Raw genomic sequence first — 20,701 nt, 5'->3', positions numbered from 1 at the left:
TTACATTTTGTAGCATTTACCTCATGTACTACATGGGATTGTACTTCCACCTTATCTTTACAAGATTGTTTATATAATAGTTTATGATGAATTATTTTTATTGTTTTTATACGACCATTATTTTTTTTTGCATCATATAATGGTATCATGTCGTTGTCTACGTCGTCTGCATCATCCGAAGACACATTTAGTTTCCGGAAAATAACTAAGGATTAAGTGAAGAGTCTCTATAAATTTTTACCAGGAGGTTCAACACCACCAAAGGAAGGTTAGGATTGATTTAGAAATTAGGGGCCAAAAAGGGGACCAAAATAAGCATTTTTGTAGTTTTCAAACAGTAACTTGTGTTTGAAGTGTATGAATCTCTCTGAAATTATACCACAAATTTTCATACCATGAAGGGATGGTTAGTTATGGCTTTGGGTTGTTATGACTCAAAATGTTTTGGAATTGGGGACTAAAAAAGGGGAACAAGGGACAAAAAAGGGGGGAAATAGATTTTCTGGACAATAATTTTTGATTAAGTGAATGGATCTCTATAATTTTTTACCAGAAGGTTCAATACCTCTAAAGGAAGGTTGGGATTGATTTTGGGGGTTATGGTCTCAATAGTTTAGGAATTAGGGGCCAAAAAGGGAGCCCAAATTAAGCATTTTTGTAGTTTTCAAACAATAACTTGTGTTTAAATGTATGAATATCTCTGAAATTATACCACAAGTTTCCATTCCATGAAGGGATGGTTATTAATGACTTTGGGGGTTTATGGCTCAAAATATTTGAAATTAGGGGCAAAAAAGGGTAAAACAAGGTTTTTCTGGTCAATGGACAATTAAGACAATTTAAAAGCAGTGTGCTGGGGGAGGTAATTCAAAAACAGTTAATATACAATGTTGGGTATGTTCTGATATACCTCCCTTACACTAATGGTAAATTATGTGTAAACAAATGTCTGGTTTTGGACTTATTGCCAAAAAAAGGGGGGTAGTAGTAGTTTTCAATTGTTTTCCCCAAATTTCTCAAATTCCAAATTTTTGAAAATATTGCATAATAGATTAGTGATCTTGACATTTGTTTTGTGTCAGAAACTCATATTGTGTCAATAATATGATCACAATCCCAATTTAGAGCTGTATCAAGTTTCAATGCTGTGTCCATACTTGCCCCAACTGTTCAGGGTTCGACCTCTGCGGTTGTATAAAGCTGCGCCCTGCGGGCACCTGGTTGTCCATTCATAAAATTACATTGTATATATATTATTAATAAAAATCTTAAATAATTACTAAGACTTATATAAAATGTTATTTAACTGTCATGATGCTGTAACATGTCAGAAATTATGAGAGTGGGTTGCTTTTTTTTTTGCCGTCTGCATTTCAGCTTTTATCTAAGCTTTATTGGTCAAGTGGTCCAAGTTGATGGTTTATTTGATAATTAACGTGTGAAAACTGAGGTCTGTGAGGTTGTCTCCAATCTTTGTTAACTAGGATTGCCATAATTACCTATCACTGGAAAATTGAAGAAATATTTAACCGTTCAGTGCTTAAAAGCACTTTGATTAAATATCATGCCTCTTAAGCAATTTTCTGGAGTTAACCATCATTAACATTCTTCAAGTCAAATATTGCAAAGCCATGGACGTCTAAGAAACAAAACAGTTAAAAAGTATATGACTAAAACGGGCCTAAAATAAAGGCAACAGTGGTAGACCGCTGTTCAAAAGTCATAAGTTGAGAAAGCAAATGCTGGTAACAAACTTCAAAAGGGAAACACAGCAAATATAAGAGAAAACAGAAACAAAAGCAAACGTCAACATACATAGAAACGAACTGTTTGATAACAACTGCCATATTCCTCACTCGGTACAGAACATTTTAAGAAAAAAATGGTGGATTGAACCTGTTTTTATGGCTAGCCAACCTCTTGCTTTTACGGCAATGTTAAAATATTACGCTAAATGACAACAATACTTGACAGCACAAACAAATGCAATAACACTCGTCACAGAGAACGCACAAACACATAATATAAAAGTCAACACAGCATGCAAACCGCAGATCAACAAGGAACACCTACATCAACGACAGACGCCACAGGAACATAAGCAGTGACGCTCTTATGTAACAAATATGTAATCTTGAACTTCACACAATCATTTTCATAACACCAGTCCAAACGATTTTCACGATAATAATGGTATTTTAAAATTATTTGGACTACAAAATGGACAAATCGTCCGTCGTTAGCTTTTACAAATATCTTCTCTGAAACTACTGAGCCTAAATAAACTAAACTTGGCCATAATCATCATTGAGGTTCTAGTTTAAAAAATGTGTGCGGTGACCCTGCCAACCAACCAAGATGGCCGCAATGAATAAAAATAGAACGTAGGGGTAACATGTAGATTTTGGCTTATAACTCTGAAACCAAAGCATTAAGAGTAATTCAGACATGGGGGTTAAATTGTTTTGCAAGTCAAGATCTATCTGCCCTGAAATTTTCAGATGAATCCGACAACTGGTTGTTGGGTTGCTGCCCCTGAATTGGAAATTTTTAAGGAAATTTTGCTGTTTTTGGTTATTATCTTGAATATTATTATAGATAGAGATAAACTGTAAACAGCAATTATGTTCAGCAAAGTAAGATCCACAAATAAGTCAACATGACCAAAAAGGTCAGTTGACCCCTAAGGAGTTATTGCCCTTTATAGTAAATTTTTAATAATTTTGTAAATTTTGTAAATTTTTGTAAATGTTTTCCTCTGTAACTAATTGGTCAAGTTCATTATAAATTGAGATAATGAGATAAATGTTAGAAGCAAGAATGTTCAGTAAAGTAAAGATCTACAAATCATCCCCATCACCAAAACACAATTTTGTCATGAATCCATCTGTGTCCTTAGTTTAATATGCACATAGACCGAGGTGAGCGACACAGGCTCTTTTATTGATATTTATAAACATACACTTCTAGAAAGGTTTAATACAAATCATGTCATTACCTAATTACTAACCACTAAGCTGATGACACTCTCTTGGTACTCATAGTAAAATCAACAGAGGTATCGACCCAGTGCTATCAAGAAAAAGGGCACCAAAGCACTCTGTTCCACATTGCTTAAAATAAAAGTTATTCCAGACATTAAATTGAATCTTATGTTATATGAGAAATGATGAATAAAAAGTAGAACTTCACTTTTATTTCAGCATTTACTTGCGTTATAAATACTAAATATCTAAGTCCGTGTGTTTAAAATACTCATAAAACAGAACATGAACTTGAACTGTTGTCATTGTCATCCTCCTTTACACTGTTACCTTTTACATCACATTGATCAATCTTATAATAACCCCCTTTACCGGGACAATAAGCATTGTCCGTGTGTGCTGGTTTCTGAGTAGGACAGGCACCAGAAGAATTATTTTCGTACTTTTTAAGTATTGTTGTCGCTCTGTCTTTTGCAAATTCACGTGTTGTCACGTCACCAGGGAGGTATGGAGGAAACTTTTTCAAATCGTCCAAGCCCCGAATCGGCCATCCCCAAAATTCGAAAACGAGGCTTAGATTCCTCTTGACTACATTGGAAAACGTCTGTATCCACATGTTTTCTTTTTCCTGCTGGTTTGATGGTCGTTTGTCTTTTGGAAGTTTATCATAAGTTCTGAATACAGATTTGTAAGCAGCCCAGCCAAAATCCCTCGCCAACTGTGCGTACACTAACAACGCTATACCAGGATTAGAACACAATTTGTCATACTTTGTTCCTTCCTGTAAACACAAGTGTGTATATGTCTATACAAATTAAAACCTTTGAAATTATGGATTTTCGAATATGGTAATAATGGTGGTAATAACAGAATAATTTTGCTCATCGTCGCCATATTTAAACAATATATAGTAATGATTTTGACATGAAGTTAAGTGTATTTTTTTGTTAGTTGACAAAAATCAATCAAGTTTTTTTTTATACGATAAATTAATTAGCTGCTGGTATGTATACGTAGCCATATAAACACGTTTTAAACACTGATTATTTGTTTTGCATTAAAAAGTGATGAAAGAAGAAGAAGGATTGTGTATAAATTTGAGAAAACACTCATAGATATAACTTATGATATATCTTACCCGGAGATAGTTGCTGGCATTTTCGAACTTTTCTCTAACCCAGAGATGATCCCATGGTTTCACATTGCAAACTACGTCCATAGCATGCAAAGTAAATATATTACAAGTCACCTCCTTCGTTCCAGCCCACGTCCACATAGAATCCTGGAAATTATGTCCCAGTTCATGGAACATTCCCCAACTTCCTTTCCTGTTGTTTACGTTTAGAATATGGTCCCTGGACAATAGGAAGCAGTCCTCGTTGATCTAATTACAAATGTAAAATGGTTCATGTAATGATAAAACCTTTTCTTTGAATAAATCCTACACCGTATATACATATTGGTATTTGATAAAAATTCTAAGACGTTTGAGGCATAGGCAAAATATCTTCATACCATTTGCAAATCAGGATTTTCGTTAATGAGAATGATAATAAGATTGAAAATGAATGAAAATGGGGAATGTGTCAAAGAGACAACATTTTGTCATATGTGTTAGGAATGTAGTTTGAAATTATGATGCCTGGTTTGTATGGAAATACAACTATAAGAGATAAATAAAGGCAACAGTAGTATACCGCTGTTCAAAACTCATAAATCCATGGACAAAAAACAAAGTCGGGGTAACAAACCAAAACCGGGGGAAACGCATTAAATATAAGAGGGGAACAACGACACAACACCGAAACGCAACACACACAGAAACGGACCAAGAATCAGACAAAACACCACGAGAATAACAAATATAACATGAAAACCAAATACATGAATTTGAGATAGACAAGTACCGTGCCACGTCTTATCTCAATATCTCAAAAATAAGAGAAAACACAAACGACTCAACGTTAAAATGCAAGACACACAGAAACGAACAATAATATAACAATGGCAATCTTCCTGACTTGGTACAGGACACTTTTAAAGGGGAATAAAAGTGGTGGCTTGAACCTGGTTTTATTGCATGCCAAACCTCGCACTTTAATGGCAAAGTTAAATATAACATTGAAATGACAACATAATATTACAGGACTACAATACAATTAAATAGGAGAACATATTAGACAAAGAAAAACATGATTAATAGATAACAAAAAGCATCAGGTTTAAAATTCAATACGCCAAAAAACGCGCCTTGTCCACACAAGACTCACCAGTGACGCCAAGATATAAAAGATCGAAAGTGAAAAAAGTACAAAGTTGTACAGCACTGAAGATCAAAAGTTGAAAAGGTTTCGCCAAATAATGCATTGTTTTTATGCCCGGAATAAGAACATTCTTATAATATAGAACAATTCATGCTATTGCAAACAGTAAATTTTATCAAATGAATATGAAAGAGATATACACAAAGAAACTGATAAAATATACCTAAAACTTCATGTGTGTAAAAAGAAAGGATCAACAGACAAACAGACAAACATAAGTGCCCAACCAAAACATGGACAACATAGAAAAATAAAAACTGAGCAACACAAACCCCTTCAAACCTGAGAATGATTACATGTAGCCAGACGTTTGAGCAGATAAAAAAGTGACACTCTTCAATATAACTTCCTATTTTTGAATCACACTGAATTAAAAAAAGGATAAAAAAGTACAGAGTATAAAAAAAGGTTCTAACACATTTTCCTTGTCAATTTTTAAAACGAACCTATTATGTCTGAAACGAACCTTATTAGGATCTGCCATGTCTAGATGGGTGACGATTGGATAACCAGAATGCATGTAACCAATGGACGGCTGTTCATCTGTTACCACCCATTGTCCTCTACCATTGGATGGATCCTTCCCAAGTAGGTCAATGTGGGCAGATACTACAGAATCCCAAACTTTCATCGTCATTGTTGGATCTGAGAGCTGTCTTACTGACGCAGATGGTAAGGTCAAGGCTATCTTGTCACCAATGATATCACACCATAACCCTGGCTTGTAACGTTCTACAGTTTCCCATGTATCTGCTGTTTTGTAGGTAAATATTGGAGCAGGTACGACATTGTGTAGTTTTAACTGCAATTTATCCTTTGTACTTTTAGGCGACTGTAAATAAATCAGTCCTCCAAATGGACTGCAAATGTTAAGTAGTGTTGAAGAAAAATTTCCCAATTCGTTTGTTTTAAGCTCTTTCTTTATTCTGATCTTAGGCCATCGTCTTAGCCTAGAATCAGTATTGGAAAGCTCGTCACCATGCAGACCAATTATGATATTCCATGGTTTTTTCATTTTGCTCCACGACAATTCCATAACAGTACCAGCGGGAAGATAACATCCCGTTGAATGAAATTTGTGTGTCAGTGAGGAAAATTCTAATTCGATAGATTGAACTTCCGGTGTATTCACAAATGTTCCAGGAAATTCATGAATTCCTTCTGCTAATACTACATTCCCTTCTAAGCCATCTCGTATCATGATATCGCACATCAGCATCGCAGCTTTTTTGGCGCCATGTGACTCAACGGGTTTACTCCGTGTTGGTATATGGTCGTTATCTGGTGATAATTTCTGAATCATTTCCACAACATGTGGTTTGTGTTTGATATAAAGTTCCTCTGGTAAGTGTACTACATTGTGTATTAATCCTCCTAATCTGTTAATCTTTTCTGGGTGCTTGTTAATTGCTGAAACTAGATCACTGGGCTTTGCATAATCCGCCATATTGTCTTTTACTAAAAGTTCCGCTAAATCGCTATCATTCTTGTATATCAATTTCCCAGCATAAGCGATACCTATTGCCCTGAAGATGATGTTAAGTGGTATACTCTCCACGTCTATTTTATAAACCTCTGCAAATCCCCATGGGCACACTCCACATATCAACCCACCTCCTCTCTCTACCCAATCAAGTAATTTCAGTAGACTGTTATCGTCTGTCCGAACCGGAAGTCCATTCCATGTTATTATCCTACATTCGGGAGGAAGCTCATCGAAGTTATTCAAGTAATCAGAAAAAAAAAGTATCTCATTTCCCTTGTCTGTGTTTTTCGTTATCCAATTTCTGATATTTTCGTTGAATCGCTTATTTTTACGTTTCGTCTCTTTCATTCCAAAACTGTTAACAAATACATTGTGCGAAAATACAATTATTCTTCCTTTGCCATATTCAGCTGAAAAAAATGCACAGTCTTTTATGATAATTGGTTAATGTTTACATTTACAAAAACCATTCAAATAGGAAATACAACGGTCTAATCTATTTAAATAAAGAAGAATCACTTATAATAGTTATCAATTATAATTTTGTACGCTAGACGCGCGTTTCGTCTACATAAAACTCAGCAAATATTTGTAAAGCCAAACGAGTACAAAGTTGAAGAGCATTGAGGATCCAAAATTCCAAAAAGTAGTGCCAAATACGGCTAAGGTAATCTATGCCTGGGATCAGAAATTCCTTAGTTTTTCGAAAAATTCAACGTTTTGTAAACAGGAAATTTATAAAAAAGACCACATCATTGATATTCATGTCAACACAGAAGTGTTGACTACTGGGCTGGCGATACCCTCGGGGACGAAACGTCCACCACCAGTGGCATCGACCCAGTGGTTTAAATAGTTATCAATGGTACCAGGATTATAATTTTGTACGCCAGACGCGCGTTTCGTCTACATAAGACCCATAAGTGACGCTCATATCAAATATTTGTAAAGCCATAAACCACACAAACAAACGACAACCACTGAACATCAGGTCCCTGACTTAGGACATGTGCATTAGTGAAACATCACAACATGCATGTGCCATAGAAAGATACACTATAAAATATGAATGTATTATTGTTCTTATCAAACTCAAATAAAAAAAAATTTAGTACAATAATTATTAAATATCAACAAAAATAGCGATGTCGTTTTGTATCAGTATTTTCAGAAAAATCATTGATGATAACAGAGGAACATATGTTATTGATAATCAGTGTTGATTTTATCATATTCCTCCTCGCTTTTGATTGGTTTAATGATTTATTGTTATCTGTATTGTTCCCTATGCCAGCATCACACATCGACTTAACGTTGAACAAACTAAAAATAATCTAAAAAAAAATCAAAACAAATGTGACAATTACATAGGGAAAATATAATTGTAAAACCCTTTTAAAATGAATTTTGTATAATACTGATAGAAATAAAACCAGATACAGAAACACTCAGTTATATACTTATCGGGTTCATTGTTCAATAGAGAACATGTAGAAGAATCAGCGCAATGTACATTTTAAGATTACAAACCTGCCGCACATAAAACGTGTCCTCTCTTATTTGCAAGGATTGCTTGTGAATTCTCTCCGTAAACAAAAATGACTCCCGGGACACAGCCTGGAAATGATACCATGTCAACACCGTCCAGAATCTCTCTTTTCCAGTCCTTCATTTCAATTGTCCTTTTACCAAAAATAATAAATATTATAAAAATACTATTATGAAATCAGGATATTTATAATCGAGAGGTTATTGGCTAACATGTTTTACTTTTAAACATTCTTTTAGGTTTACAAATACTATTATTCCTTATAATCATTATTCCCAAGTTTTCGAAATACAGATGAAGTTTCAATTTATACGAATATATTCATACATATGTAATTAATTCTTCTATTTTGGTGGTCAACATAAAAACAAAATGTGAAAAAGCCTGAAGACCAAATACATAATAATTTGTTTTTGTAAGAAATGATACGGTTGAAATCTCTGCAGTTTTCGTCGTTTTCAGTAAAATGGTACGTATTTCACGATATTGTGACACAAATGTTATAGAAATTAATCTAACTTTCTTGATTAATTTCATAACAATATGAGCACATATGAAGTATTTTTTTTTATATAAATTAAAAAAAAACAGGTCTTGATACTACTGTGTGTAGACTTTATAATTAAATTAAAAACATTCTATTAACAACCCTTGTATCATATTTGTCTTGCAATTGAGAACAGTTCACCACGTTAACTTATCTTATGCACTAAACAATACTTTTACTTAGCAATTTCCGTAACATTTATAAAGGTTAAATCCCATGAACAGTAATGCAGAAAACCTTTTCATGAATTTTTACCCCTATTGTAACTTCGCCCATTGCGGTAATATATTGAGTTCCCCCTTGAGTATTACAACAAAAGCAACTATAGTAATGGAATCGCTACCTACATGTATCAGCAGTACTGTCACCCTTAGTTTGTGGCTTGTGCTATTTAATATTCAATAATTTATGCTTGGTCTTTGCGAACTTCTCATTTTTACCATTTTAATTATAAATAACTTTCTGTTAGGAACACATTTTATCGTGATGTACGTTACCAGTAATTATATTCATCCATGATTATCACAAAGATGTGAAACCGGTTGCAGAAAAATGTAGAGAATTTAAGGACTTTAAGATTATTTTGAAATGTAATTCTATTTATATATACATGTATAAATATATATATGTAACTCACCTAAACATCAACCATACAATGTTAGATCTGTAAATTTGCTTTAACAAATATATATATAATCACCGACACCAGTAGATAAAACTATAACATACCTTACAAAAGTCTTATACAGATAATACACAGTAAACTGAATGTTTACATGAAATGATGATATCAACAGCTGTTGGATTATGATGTCAATTTTATTGTGTGATTTTGTCAATATCAAGAACGTCGAGTTCAATATTGAAAACGATGTATCTGACAAAGTTATTTATTATATCGAGTAACCTGAACTATACACATATCTTTCATACTATTATATGGCACTCAGATATATATATTTACTTACGGAACAATGCACAATCGATTCTAAAAAATAAAAACGTGTACTGATTTGTGACAAGTGTGTCACTTTTTAGCAATCCGATATATGTGTGGTGAACAAATTAAAACCTTGAAGTTCAACTCGTCCTATTATTAATGACAGTAAAGTTATCAAAAATTAGGTATGTACAACTTCCGTTTATCATTATTTGTTCTCTTATCGTCAAAAAATCCAGTTGTGCAATTGGCAGGAATATTACAAGATGTACCGAAGCATTTATAACGCTTATACATCAATAAAGAAATTTAAGTCTAAACGGAATGTCCCTAAGCAGGTTGCTAAATGAAAAGCTCAAACATAATATACGAATGCATAACAATTGTCATGCTCCTAACATTTTCTAAAGTTACACAGCTCGATTTTTGACGATAAGAGGACCCAAAATGACAAACGGAATGTTTACTTAAATATTTAAGCTAATGAGTGGCTAAAAGAATAGACACACCAGGATAACAATTCGTGATGATGACCGTAAACCTTATGTAGTGTCCATTAATTTATACTCGTTTGTCCTCATACAAATGGTTTAGCAGATATTGTATAAAAAGTACATACTTGTTAAGAAGTCCGTATACAAATGTAGTTCAAAGTTCGTCTTTTCTTGAATTTTATAAAACCTGAGTTTTTATATTTTAAACAGTCAAACAGACCACGAAGTTGTTACAATTAAAAAAATTCAAATTGCACATATGACCTTCTGATATTGTACTAAACAAAGGGGGTTATTCAAACTCATATAAACTGACAGTGCGATTGGTATTACAAAATACAAATAGAAAAACAAAAGAACACAATACAAAACATAGAAAACTAAATAATAAGCAACAGGAACCCCACCACTTCTCCACATGTTTCACCCGTTGTGTTGCGTATGCTAGTACAAACTCGGTAACAAGTCGCATTCGGTATGTCACATTCGTGAAAAAAATCAGGATTATATTTACGACATTTCGATATTATACAAATATAGCCTTTGTATGAGGTCAATACAAGGATATATTGACCTGAAAGAAGTATATTGACTGAGGACGAAGTCAATAAACAATATTGTTTTAATCTGAGGATGCCAATTGAAGATTACGTTATATATTTTACATTAAATATATTTGCAGAATAAAAACTTTGGTAATGAGAATCCCAGGCAATGTATTAGTTGACTGTTTTCCCACTAATTCCACGTGTTTTATGTAGTAGTTTACTCGTAGTAGCCCACAATGCATTGTAGTTCATTGAGTCGATTGGTCAGTTATTCAAGGCTTGTGTTTTGGAAATTACTATGCAAATATATTCTGACGTCAGAAAATCTAGATTTCTCGACCTGTTAAATGGACTGAAATAAAACTAGGTATTATAATCATATACATTCTTATGACACAATAAACTGCAAACGACCGTAGTTACTGTAAGCACTTTCGATAAAATGACAGCCACAAATTTTCTTTATCTAATATAACGGGATCCCACCTTTTAAACCGTAAAAGTATACCACGGGCATATTTTACCTATTTATATTTATAACCAAAACAAGAACTCGTTATACAACTACTCTCGCTTATCTGTTTTGAATTTATAACATGTATAAATAGCTTAACTATAATAAAACTTAACCACAGGGGAAAATCCAAGTCTCAACGAAAAGATTACATTATTAACCATGAGACAAAATGTATTGTATTGAAAATTGTTATCTCCCAGAAAGAAAAAGAGAAAGTCGTTCTTAACTTTGTCTTTAAATCAATCTATAAATTTCCAATTTTCACACCAAATATTTTCTCTTCAAAAAACTACTATTTGCTGATATACACATTTCCGTTTAAATGATATAAAATAAATATCGGAACACCGATTTTGTTTTTACGGTATACCCCAAAGATAGTGGTGTACTTCGTGAAACAATACACAAAAAACGTTAAAATAATCGTAATATCAAAGCGTTGGAGACCCTAAATCGTCGGTTTTCGATGTTAACTACATATAATGAAACGTATGGGTTAATATAAAGAATTCGGTGACCATAATGTTATTTTGTATCATTAAAACAGAAATTTACAAATCAAAAAGATTTTTTTTTTTATGAAAAATCTATGGAGTAGAAGACATCTTGATGATGGACGGAATTGAAATGAAATTAAAGCAAGCATTTTTTCAACAATCCGAAAGCTTAGGTGGATCCCACATTCTATCATGTGAAAACAGTAACTTGTACAGTGATTTTGTTTAATTCAAATTTATGCTGCCAGCATTATTCATTGATGAACTATTGAAACACGAGATTCTACGACAATTCGATGTTGAGTTAACTTTAATGAAATATTTTTGTCTCTTATTCGATGCTTTCGGATTTAAAGGGAACATTTCTAATAGCAAAATAATTATAATTCACTGTAAAGGTATAGTCTCATATTTTGTTTTGACTGAACATGAATTGTTCGTGCAGAAATAATTATTTCAATTGTTCTGAGATAAGAACTTATTCCATGTGTATACATTCCCCTTCTATTTTGGTTTTGAACTTTTCACTAGTATCATCTTCGTTCATTTTTAAATTCATCAAAACTGTATCAGATGATACAGTGTTGACCGATTTGTACTCATGAGTATCAATTTCTGATTGGAGATCTTGATAAGAATGTGCAACGATTTCTTTTGTACACTTGACTGAAATCTCTGAACCTGATTCGTCTGAACACTCGTGGACAGATTTGTAATCATGTAAATCCAAGTCTGGAACCATTGATTGATATGGATTCAGATAACCAGATTCCCGCGTAATTGTTTCTGATCCCAATGAATCTGATTCATTCATGTTGTGTGTAGATGAATATTCATGGATATCTGCTGAATGAACGATTGGCTGGTATGGATTTAGATAGCTGGATCTTCTTTTATGTGCCTCCGAGCTTGACGAAGTTGATTCGCTATCACCAGTGATTTGATCATTTGAACCCATTAACTCTGAGGATTCTGACTTAGTGTCCTTCAAAGCAGTTGTATTCAAATCGTCATCGACAGGTTGGTAAGGAGTAAGATAACCGTTACTGTTAGGCTCAACATAACTTTCATCGTTGTTAGAAACTAAACTTCTTCTTTTTCTGATTAGTTCAAAGTTATCTATCATATTTGATTCATCTATAATTTCATATATCCCCTCACTTGCTTCTAGAGGAATAGCTGGTAATGACACCTCTGGGATATTTCTACGTCTTTTCTTCCCAGTCTTGTACCGTCTAAAGTTGCCGTACATCTGTTTGTACCGGCGCTGACACACAGTGCATAGAAGTATGACACAAGCAAACCCACCGGCACAAATTGAATAAACAATTATTTCTCTGTTGCTGAATCCTGAAACTAATCATAATGAAAACATGCAATGACCCCATAAAAGTTGACTGTATTATTTGTCAATATTTTGAGACATGCACGAAATTAAGGTACTAGTATATCCAAAATTAGTTATTAATAAAAAAAAAACAATAGAAAGAGGTATATGTGTAAATTGCAAAAACAATAATTATTGTGTCAGAAAAATTAATCAAGGAAACATTAGTTTGGTGATGTAGCTAAGCAAACGAATATTAATCGTATGTAATCATTATGGTCTTTAATTCATCTGAAAAGTCTAAACCAAAATCATAAGGTCGTGTTAATAGTTTTATGTATTTTTCATATATTTTTTTTATAGATCCAGTACTGGTTATACATTTTTGGGCATTCAATTCAGTCAACGGCTCCGTGTTGAAGCCATACCTTGACATCTAATGGTTTACTTTTATTAATTGTTATTTGGATGAAGAGTTGTCTTATGGCACTCATACCACATTTTCCTTTTTTTTGTTAAATAGGTTTCAGATAGTTCGATTTTTTTGTTGGATTTTGCCAGCTGTGACTGACAAATTATTCAAATGACTGAACATATCTAGCTTCAACGCAAGCATATTGTCTGAACAGTAGTGAATGTACCGCAGTGCGTGAAATTGAAAAAAAACAACCCTAAAAGATGGACATAATAGAAAAAAATATTGTCTTTTAAGTTTTCCTCAGACCTACATGTTCGCTTCAGTTAACGATTAGCTTGTCAGTTCATTCGAGATAGCCATAAAAAACATTAATTGTTTTGCTGAAATTTTAGAATATAAATTTATGAAAAAGTGAACGACTGATCAGTGACGCTCCAAAAGGACCAATGAAGTACTTACTAATGTTGAATATACATCACTATTCTTCATGTGAAATTATCTTTTTTTGGAAAAAACTTTGAACGACAAAATTATTTTATATTTCTTCCTGTGTGACGTTTATATTTTCTGACTTCATACACGCGAAGCAATGAATGTGATTTTTAAATTTGATAGATGTGTTAGTCCTTTTTTGTTAAATATTTGTTTGTTTTCAGATTAAGACACAATGATGACTGCTGTACTCATACTATGACTTTTTGTCCTATATGTCTGTTTTGTTCACACATCGTTTTAAATATAATGGAATTCGATGCGACTGTCATACAAGTCTCAGTTTTAGCGCTATAAAACCAGGTTATATCCACAATTTGCAACCTATACTAAGTGAGGAATATGACAGTTGTTCTCAATTCGTTTGATGTGTTTTATCATTTGATTTTACCATTTGATTAGAAACTTTCCGTTTTGAATTTTTTCTCGGAGTTCATTATTTTTGTGATTTTAATTTTCTTTAAGAGCATTGAGGAATTAATACTCAAATTGAGAACTAAACACTAAGTAAACACAAACAGAGCGTCCTCTGACTCAATTGTTTGAACATATATCTCGAATAAGAATCCAGCATTCGTCTCATCCCCAGAAACTATGATTAACCAGGCGATAATAATACTATCGAATTATAAATTGCCCTCGCTTTAGCACAATAAACCAACTTTATCCATGTATGGGACATACATTTCTCAATTCATATGATATTCTAGAGCTTACAGCTGGTACTCATACTTTGTAAAACATTATCGTTGTATATGCACAGAATTAGCAATGGGTATTATCTAAGAACGTCCATGTAATAGTTATAATTTAATTGTGTACCCTCGTATTTTTATCTAACTTAATGTGTATGTCATTGTGTTTTACTATATTATTTTATACTATTGTTGGTAAAAAATTAATTTTGGTTGGTTGCTCATATAAGTATATGAATATAACCAAACTTCAACTGTCATACAAGTGAGAGGTTTTACAAGCTATTAATCAAGGTTTGACCAACCCTTCAATTCGAAAAATTGCACAGGAAAATGTTAGTGGTTTTCAGCTTAGTCGCTGTTTAAAATAGTCGAGCAATCGGTTTTGTCAGTGATTATGGAGTAAGGGAATTTAGAAAATAAACATTTATAGATGTACTGTTTCAATTTTGTCGAGCTGCTCAATTTTCAATTTAAATATGCCAAAAATCTGATAATCAATTATCGGGCTGTATTTGGGTCTTTTGGAAGTGTTTCCATTTTAAACCGGAAGATGACTTGATAAGTTCGGCTCAAACTTTTCAACGTCGGTTCAAACATTATGACGTTTACAAGAAACCAAATTTCAACGCAGATGTTACCTCAAATAATAGGTAAAAATTACTCAAATCACTCCAAAAATGAGTTACAAACTATTACTGGTCACATAATAACATAAACATCCCTCTGCGTACCACATGATAATCTTGACATCTTCTACAACTAGCAGGTAAAAAACACATACTGTCCGCAACTATCTGGTACTTACATGATATATGAATATGATATATATTATTTATAAAACCTTTTAAATTATTCGAACGGCATAAGTTTTTCTTCTATATACATAAATAGACTAAACAAGTATTTGAACAATGATTCCCTTTCTTTGAACTTTGTAGTTAATTTTTCCATACAACGATTTTTGATTCGAATCGTAACCTTATATATATAGATGAAACGCGCGTTTTGAATTTTCCCCGGAGTTAGATTTTTGTGATTTTACTTTTTGTTGGCATATTTGATTATAATCCTACTTTAAACTTCCATGCCATCAATCGTTAAAATACCTGTAAATTATGTCATTCTCGGAAATCATTACACACATTGTTTTAGCTATTAATGAATGCGTTCATTAGAAAAAGAAAGGCTCACATGTAAATCATGGTATTGTAAGATGTACGGTCCATGATGTACAACTGAATATGAACCTCACATAATTAAGTATATGCATCTAGTCTTTACCTGAGTTGTTTTCTGTAGGCTTTGTAGTTGTGGTTATTATTTGTCTTGTAGTGATCCCTACTGTAGTGTATTTTTCTGTAAAAGTCCTCATGGAATCTTTGAATGTAGGCGGTAACACTGTAATGAGCGAGGTAATGTCGATGTCTATCTCTGTCATAGTTGATGTATATTGCACTGTTACTGTAGATTCTGAAATAAAAACTGTCATGAATAAATAGAAAACTACGCATCAATATATATGCTTTATATGTAAAGACCAAATTGGTTTGCCGATGTGTAGACAAGAACTGTTAACAAAATAAGTTTTTTCGATATAAACATTTATCTGAAATCACGCATTACACATTTTCGTTATAATGACAGATATTCGTGTATCAATTTAATGAATCAACTATGACAAAGAATAAACACGGACAGTAAGATATTGATTATCAAAACTCGTTGTTATAACATTCAGTATATATTTTTATTTCAAAAAAATAAATACCGAACTCCAAGAAAAATTAATCCCTTATTAAATAGCATCATCAAAAGTTTCAACACATCAAACGAATGATATATAGCAGCTATATTAGTGACTTGGAATTGTAATTTCAGTACTTAGAAAGAGGGACGAAAGATACCAAAGGACAGTCAAACTCATAAATTTAAAACAAACTGACAACGCCATGGCTAAAAATGAAAAAGACAAACAGAAAAACAATAATACACATGACACAACATAGAAAACCAAAGAATAAACAACACGAACCCTACCAAAAACTAGGGGTGATCTCAGTTGCTCCGGAAGAGTAAGCAGATCCTGCTCCACAAAATCCGGTAAATAGTATAATTCGGTAGGTCACATTCATGAAAGGGAAGGGGATTATAGTTACGACGTAAGGAACATTTCTGATATCATTTGTGAAACGGTTATTCCATAACGGTCCACCAACTCGTAATGGCGTCCGTAAAATTTACGAAGGGATGATTTCAACTTCACCATTTTGAACTCTTGGTTCAATAGCTTCCTTGTGAGCAGGAAACCTCTATCAAGAAAACCTTTAGAAAATGGTAGATTGAAACTATTTTTTTACCTTAACAAGAATTCATGTTCGACTTTGACCATACTTGGGATATCTCTGGTCTATTAGACAAAACACGTTTGAATAAGGTTATAAATCTTTAAATACGTGTACTTGTGCCTCGAGCATCACAGAATCGATATCATTATAATCATGGACAATTTGAACAGAAATAATGATGCCGTAAATATTATCACACACTCATACTCATGATACTTTTTATTATGTTTTCTCTAAAAACTTAAACATTAACAAAAAGTAAACATGGTTCATTAACTTTATTTCTTTTAGTTCTCAGTGCATTGAAAAAATATAGAAATAAATGTATATTTTTCTTGTTCTTGTCTATAAATTTGTTTACATATTACTTCAAAATAAAATGTGATGTTGACGAAAAATCTGTTTCTGGAGGATTATTGAAAAAAACCAAAATGAAATAATCAACACACGAGTTTCACGGTCATTATCAAGGGTTTATCGATGGAATATTTGTTTCTGTTTATTCACGAGAGGCAAAATAAGTGGAATAACATCTTTAGACACTATATTGGACGTCTGCTATGTATAGTTTGCGATTGTGTCATTCCTCTATTTAACAATTTGCATAATGTGTTTGCTCAATTAAAGTTCCTCAGGTTTTGTTTTTCCCTGCATTTAAATATTCTAACTGAATAAGAACATTGATAATTTCAATGTCTCTAACGTGTGAATATAAAAGGAGACTTAAGAATAAATATGATCGCTAAAATTTTACCTGCAACTTCTTCTGTCCTATTTTGTTGTTTCATGATGCATCCCATTATGTTATCACATCTAGAACAACCGTGGTAAACATGATAACAAAATCATTCCGTATGATATCATAATGAACTAATAAGTTTATTATTTGTATATATATGTTTTTCGAAAGAAAATAATATCATCATAGCAGTAATAGAGGTCTGGTAGGTGATAATTGAAACATATCAGTAGCAGTTTGCAACACTTATTTCATGATGACCACCCAGCTCCTGATGCCATTGCAGCTCCTTATAATAACGAAGCATTAAGTTTTAAGAACATGCCTCTCGTGAGTAAATACTTCTGCTCCTGATATCGTTGTAATATAACTCATATTTATGCATCCGCAACAAATGTACAACGCAATAGTAGGTAATTTAATACATGTAGGTTTTTTCTGTATATCTTATTTCCACTTAGGTGTTGCCAGAATTAAACGATATATATATTATACAAGTAAGAACGAAATCATGGGTTGGTGGTTTAAGCATATCTTAAACAGATAACCACGGATATGTCCAAATTGTTTACGTCGAAATACCAATCCAGCCCTCTACTCTTTGATTGTGACAACGGAGAATGAGAATTGTCGCAAAATTAAACTTGCTAAGAGCAACTCAATGGGTGCCGCGTGTGAATCAGGAACTGATTAATCAAATGTATTCAAATGAGGTTCGTGTTGCTAAACCCCTGTTTCTTTCAATGATATGTTTTATGGGCTTGTTGTTCTTTTTGTCAAATTGTTTTTGGCATGGTGTTGTCATTTTTTTTTAGCTTTGAATGTCCCTTTTGTATCTTCTGACTATTTTTGTCAATTGAATGCATGTACTAAGAAGGATCGTGCCACCAAAATCGTACAGAAACGGCAAAAAAAAGGAAGGTATACTTACAATTGGGTGTCTTTGCATTTGCATTGGAAGGCACAGTCCTTGCCATAAAATTCATTTGGACAAGGTTTACAAGGACTGCCATCTACTGATTCAAAGCCGTCCACACATTCTGTTAACAACAAACACATTTATTTGATACTGAATATGATACTTCAGTTACTATATGCATACATTACTGGTATATCGCTACTAAAGAAAAGAATGCTTTATTAAGAAAGTATAATAATAACATTTGTTATGAAGTTGTACGGTTTTGAATTTGGTCAGACTATTATCTACTGCTATTGCAAAAGGACAACTGTTTATTGCGTCTTTACTCGTGATTTGTCAGTTGATGGATAGTTTTTGTTCTGGGAAATCCTGATCATCATCTTTGAAACTATATCTAGCAGAATAACCATGTTTTTTTTCAACAGCACTATCATTCGGGCATCTCGGTAAATATCCCCTCAAATCAGATTAAATACAAAACCAGAAAGAATCACGAACCACAAAAATAGGGATACTGGATGCATCACTATACATACGAAGCCAAACCATTACAATATGTCACCGTTCCAATCGGAGAGAGTCATAATTTTTTTCTGATATCTAAAGATCTTTAACTGCGACAAAATTTCCCAAGTAAGTAGTCACATTGGCATAGTATATCAATCAACCAATGCGTGCTGGTGTTCGTAACAAAAATCAATTGATATAGTGTGAAGGTTCTTGATTGTAAAGTTTTAATTAAAAGTGTAAACGACACACAACAGGACAAAAACTGTCAAGATTACGCCACACCATTTTCAAAAATGAAAGGAGAAGGACCAGTCAGGGCCGATCTTAACCTCAAATTTCAGGTCTACCTGACGAAAGATTTAGGACACTTTTTAAACTCTTTAGTGTCTATTTCAGCTGATTCAAGTAGTTTAGGTGAAAGATTTTGACTGATATAGTCATGAAAAACGCTCAGATTCAAGCGTAAATATGAAAATCTATCAAGTATACCAAAAACGTAATTTTCAGATAGTTTTTGTCAAAAATGAAAGTGGCCGCATCCGTGTTCACCCTCAACCTTTATAAATGTTATGTAGTATTATTAAATTCAACTTAAATTTCTATATAACGAATGAACACGAATGCGGCCACATTCATTTATGACGGAAACCGTACAAAATTGTACTAAAACGTTTAAATTGTGAAGATTTCAGTAAATAAGCATTAATTATTGATGCTAGTACCAACTCTATGTGCATTCTATTGTAAAAACAGCCCATACTATGGAGCAGAAGCATTTTACTTTCCAATAAATAACTAAGAGACTACATTTTAACAATTGTGTAAAACTGCTATATGTTTAGGGCCAAAAAGGGGTCTTACTGAACCTACTCCTTTAGCCCTGAAACAGGTGCTTTAGATTGGTAATGATTCCAGCGTCACAAAGTTTATGATGTACGTACCATCCGTTTTTAGACTTGGGCCGGAGTCATAATGAGATTTTTAGTAATATCTCTTAATATGTTTATATTTTATGTCATTATTCTGCGTTCTGAATGATTTTCTCACATCGCTCCTTTTATTAATTATCTAGTTTATGTATTTTAAACCTTTTTTTTTGTATACACAATATTAAATGGTGGTATGATTGTCAGCCCTGTCACAGTCTAAATAATAAAGGCTTGTTTGGGTCTAGGTGACCGAACGGAATACTACATTGTGCAAAAACTGTGCGGAATAGTCAGCGGCTAAAAGCTTAGAAATGGAAAAACGTAAAACAAATTAAACGAACAATTTTATATAATAGTATCATTAACTAAAACATATGTATATAATTGCAAGTAAAGTGTATAACGAGTTCACAAATTACTGGTTTCAAAGAAGCT

The 20,701-nt window shown here is 33.0% G+C and overlaps 1 protein-coding gene across 1 annotated transcript; it reads right to left on the bottom strand.

Moving 5' to 3' along the window:
* Positions 1–3,181: 3,181 nt before the first annotated feature.
* Positions 3,182–8,498, bottom strand: LOC143084839 (TRPM8 channel-associated factor 3-like). The gene is made up of 4 exons (XM_076260897.1): positions 8,325–8,498; positions 5,775–7,204; positions 4,123–4,368; positions 3,182–3,765 (listed from the first exon to the last, which is right to left on the bottom strand). The coding sequence occupies exons 1-4, from the start codon at positions 8,464–8,466 to the stop codon at positions 3,256–3,258; spliced, it is 2,328 nt and encodes a 775-aa protein (XP_076117012.1). The 5' UTR covers positions 8,467–8,498; the 3' UTR covers positions 3,182–3,255.
* Positions 8,499–20,701: the final 12,203 nt, after the last annotated feature.

This window comes from Mytilus galloprovincialis, chromosome 8 (genome assembly GCF_965363235.1).
Source record: "Mytilus galloprovincialis chromosome 8, xbMytGall1.hap1.1, whole genome shotgun sequence".
NCBI classification, from domain to species: domain Eukaryota; kingdom Metazoa; phylum Mollusca; class Bivalvia; order Mytilida; family Mytilidae; genus Mytilus; species Mytilus galloprovincialis.
The sequence above is the reverse complement of the archived record's forward strand: the minus strand, read 5'-3'. Positions and strand labels throughout refer to the sequence as shown.